Genomic DNA, 4,662 nt, shown 5'->3' on the forward strand with positions numbered 1-4,662 from the left:
GGTCTCCCTCTTTCTGCCACACTCATCCATTCTCTAAATTAACTGGCAGGCTTTTGTATTTTTTTCTCCCTCACACCACATTGTGCTTTTCTAAGCCTGAAGTTCCGCTGTGGTGCAGGGGAGGTGAGGAGTCGCGCGGCCACCAGACCACCCTTTCTTCCCATGTGCAGCTCCCCGTGATTCCTAAGAGGAGGAACCCGCCTTGAACTGTTTCTGGCCCCTCTGGCTGTCCGTAGCCGGGACTGTTCTTTATTGGGCGGGGAGGCGGAGCTCGCCAATCATCGCGGGGGGGTGCGGGAGGCTGCTGGGAGCTGAGTAGCCATGGCGACGGCGGGGCGCTATGGCGCCGCTGCTCTGCTCCTGGTGCTCAGCGTGCGGCTCTCGGCTGGGCAGAGCTTCTCCCTGCCTCTGCGCCAGCCGCAGGACTGCGGCGATGCCCGTTACTTCGATATCTCCAGCCTGGCGTGCGGCCAGTGCGGGCCCCACCAGGGGCGGGGCGCCTGGGGTGAGAGCGAGCGAGGGGCCCAGCCGCGGCGCCGGCCGGGGGAGTCCTGTCTCCTAGCAGGCGGGGTGGGGTGTGTAAGACGTCTAACCTGCCCCCACCCCCCTCCGACTAGGCACTGGGGGGGGGGTGAACCCCCATCTCTGGGGAGAGCTGGTCTGGGAGGCTCCGCTCCGTCACGGGGTGGCAGAGCCCCTGGGCTGAGGGGGCTGCGTCATGTTACGGCCCGCCCCGCCTGCGGGCTGCGTTCACAAAGTACCCTTTAAAGCCGTCTTTGTGGTAGTCCCTGGGAGCTGAGCAGTGCGTCACCCTAATCAGGGGCGGACGGGGGGTTTGTTCAACCTTTGGCTCTTACGACACTGAAGCGTTTGTTTTAATTCATCTTTTGCATGTCAGAAACCGGGATGTTCGCTCTTTGCACATGAACTACCTGCAAAATGGTGACATGTCTCCAGTGATCAAACGTGGATAGTGGGGTAGTGATGCTGCCAGGGGAAAGTGGTGCTCTAGAGAATTTTGTCCTAAGACTTTTTGTTTTTCAGAATAGCATAGGTGGGTTGAATCTGCCGTACATTCACCATCGTGGGGCAACAACTTCACCTTGTGGGAACTGTGCGAGACAAGTTTCTCATTTCTGCAGTGTTTAGTTTGTTTGTGGTTTTGGGTTTGTTTTTAAGAATAGGATTAAACCTGAAATGAAGGTCTTATTTTTATTGACTAGTTCTACTACAATAATACAGCTGAGGAAGAAATTCAGTCTCCTCGGACTGTGTGAATCTTGGACAGATATGAAGCAGAGAAAGAGGAAGGTTAAAAAATATATATATATCATTTTGATCAGTTGAATGTCATTCTGATGTGATTAGCTTTTTCATTTCATGTAACAATTGTCCCAAGCTACAGCCTAGAAATGAGAGAACAAAGTTTGTTCTGGCTAGTCTACACTGGCACTGCTGTGCTTTAACGTGTCTTGTGTGGTTGCTGCACAGTGCTGGGAGAGAGCTCTCCCAGTGCTGTAAAAAACCCACCTCCACGAGGGGCATAGCTACCAGCACTGGGAGCCCGGTCTATACTGGCACTACAGCGCTGAAACTTGCTGCGCTCAGGGGGGTGTTTTTTCACACCCCTGAGCGAGAAAGTTGCAGTGCTGTAAATTGCCAGTGTAGACAAGCCCTTAGTCTTTTTCCTTTTTGTATTAAATATGTGTGAATGTGGTGCTCATTAACTGAAGAGTTGATAACCTTGATTAAATAAAAAGAACAGGAGTACTTGTGGCACCTTAGAGACTAACAAATTTATAAATTTGTTAGTCTCTAAGGTGCCACAAGTACTCCTGTTCTTTTTGCGGATACAGACTAACATGGCTGCTACTCTGAAACTTGATTAAATACTCTTTCCACAGTATGTGCTTGATATACGATGATTATAAGTATTTCTGGGTCTTTGACATTTGTAAATTTCTGCAAACATTTACTTGATCAGATAGGTCCAGTACAGTAAAACCTCAAAGATATGAACACCAGAGTTACTGACTAAATCAGTGGTCCCCAACGTGGTGCCCGTGGGCGCCATGGCGTCTAAGTGCGCCCGCGTACTGGCCGGCGGACAAGCACCCGCTGAAATGCCGCTGAGAAGCAGCTTCATCCAGAGGCGTCGCCGCTGAAAATCAGCGGCATTTCGGCAGCAACACCTCTGGATGATGCTGCTTCTCGGCGGCATTTTGGTGGCGACGCCTATTGACATTGCCGCTTCTTGGTGGCATTTCGGCGGATGCTCATCCGCCGGCCATGGTCCTCGGTGGCGCCAGACGAAAAAGGTTGGGGACCACTGGACTAAATGGTCAACCGGACACCATGGGGAACCAGAAGTAACCAATCAGGCAGCAGCAGAGACTTAAAGAAAAAAAGCAAATACTCTACTGTGCCTGTATCTTAAAGGTAGGCACATCTGGGCTGCCTGTCCCCCACCACCGGGCAGCCACTTACAGGTGGGAGGTGGTGAATGCTGTTTTTCCCTCTCCTTCCCCTCCTGGGCAGGAGGAGGACAAGCTTGCAAGCTCAGAGCCTGGGAAGAAAACTCCGAGCTGCTACTGAAACCTGACCTAGAGTGTAAGCTGCTGGAGATGGAGCCTGAGCTCTGAAGGAACAGCTCAGTTTTAAAGGACCACCACGCACCCACTGACACTGCGGTGCCCCAGGGTGCCTCACTCATCACCCTTGCAGCTGGGGGCTAAAACCAGCTACCTGTCCCCACCCCCACTCACTGGGCAGCCACTGCAGAGCTGTGAGCCCCTGCTCTGAGCAGTCCGCTCTGAGGAGCATCCAATAAAGGCTTGTTCAGATTTACGAACATTTCAGCGTTATGAACAACCTCCATTCCCAAGGTGTTCGTAACTCTGAGGTTCTACTGTTGAATAGCCTGAAATGAACTACAAGTTCAGTGCAATAACTAGTTCAAAGTTATGAAACAGATTGGAAGCTGAAAAAGCAGGAAAGCTTATTTTCCTCTTTGAATCTATATATAAAAACTAGGTGTGAGAAAGGCAAGATCTACTACGGTAGAACCTCAGAGTTATGAACACCAGAGTTATGAACTGACCAGTCAACCACCCACCTCATTTGGAACTGGAAATATGCAAACAGGCAGCAGGAGAGAGAGAGAAGCAAATACAGTATAGTATTGTGTTAAATGTAAACTACTAAACAAAGGAAAGCAGTATTTTTCTTCTGCATAGTAAAGTTTCAAAACTGTATTAAGTCAATGTTCAGTTGTAAACTTTTGAAAGAACCATAACATTTTGTTCAGAGTTACGAACAACCTCCATTCCTGAGGTGTCTGTAACTCTGAGTTCTATTGTATTATGCGATCTGCTCAGAGCTGAGAGCATTTAGAATAGCTTCTGTTTTAAAATGTATATACATAAAAAATTCAAAACATGCTGTTGATACATGAGTAATAGTGATATGAAAAAGTTCTGAGAATTTTTTAAATGGCATTGTCAAATTGAGTATTGACATAGCTCAATATTTTACATATTTAATTTTATATCCGCTTTTGTTTTGTAATAGAAATAGCAAAAAATGTAAACAATTAGTGGCCCATTCCTGTGTGGCCTGGTGTGCCCTCAACTTTCACAGCTGAAACCAGTGGAAGTTGCAAGCACTGCACACTTCACAGCATCAAGCCCATGGAATAGTATTTGAGGATAGGTTATTTTACTATTCATGTTTGAATAAAGGAAAAAATATATTTTAAAAGTATTGAATTTAAAATAGCTTACAAAATAACTGACGCTCTTTGCACACAAAAAAGACAGTTGTTTTCCTTGGCTATCTTTAATCTTTCAGAGTTATTCTGCTTTTGAACGGTAAAAACTGAACTCTAACATGAACATTCTAAAAGGAGTGTTTTTACTGCAGTTCTTACTCAAACATTGTACTTGTTTAAGCAGGAAATTGAGAGTCTTCATTTCAGAGCTGCAGCCATTGCTCTAAAATAGAGTTGGGTTTTTTATTTGTATAAATTGGGGTGCAAAATAAAACGTTTACTTTTTAGGTATTTCATGTGTATGTCTACCAGGATTCAAGATGGTTTCTAATAATGGTGGGCCTTCTGTTGTTTGTGAAAAATGCCCAGAGAATATGGTAGGTATAAGCTTTACATGTTGTGATGTGATGATACATTTTTGCAGTTTTACAGGTCTTCATGTTTCGATTTAAAAAAATTACAAAATTTATTTAATTTTGTTTGGAAAATTTTAAACTTTGTTTTAACAGCAGTATTTTTATTTAGAACTATTCAAAATTTGTATTCAGGTATAGGTAAGAGTGCCATATTTATGAAACTTGTAATTAATCTTACAACAGTTTTAGCTGTCTATGACAAATGTGGGGAGCTTCCTTTGAATGTAAGATGAGAACATGGTTTTTAATTTTTGTGGGAAAATTTGACTTTTTTTTTTAATGTTTAAAGGCTGTAAATTTTATGTTTGCAAAAGTGAGCCATTGCCAAGAAATGTTCAGTGAGGCTAGAATAAGGATACTGAAATAAACAGTAATGCTAAATGTAAATAAGTCGATAGGCAAGTGTAAATCTGCCTAGAATAACTGTTTGGTTTGCTCATTCTCTCAACCAAATACTTTTCTAATCAAACAAGTTGT

General features: G+C 44.9%; 1 protein-coding gene across 3 annotated transcripts in view; it reads left to right on the forward strand.

The window, feature by feature from the left end:
• Positions 1-321: 321 nt before the first annotated feature.
• The window catches only part of TMEM67 (transmembrane protein 67), a 51,238-nt gene continuing 46,897 nt past the window's right edge, over positions 322-4,662 (forward strand). For 2 of the 3 annotated variants that reach the window (XM_024201910.3, XM_024201924.2), the window contains exon 1: positions 363-505. In XM_024201910.3, the coding sequence (XP_024057678.2) occupies positions 434-505 (72 nt within the window). In that variant the 5' untranslated portion in view covers positions 363-433. Of the gene's footprint in view, positions 506-4,057; positions 4,147-4,662 lie in introns of all 3 variants that reach the window. The other variant, XM_026663040.2, reaches the window with a different exon arrangement.

Source organism: Terrapene carolina, unplaced genomic scaffold, assembly GCF_002925995.2.
Source record: "Terrapene carolina triunguis isolate 2854851 unplaced genomic scaffold, T_m_triunguis-2.0 Scaffold58, whole genome shotgun sequence".
Lineage (NCBI taxonomy): Eukaryota > Metazoa > Chordata > Testudines > Emydidae > Terrapene > Terrapene triunguis.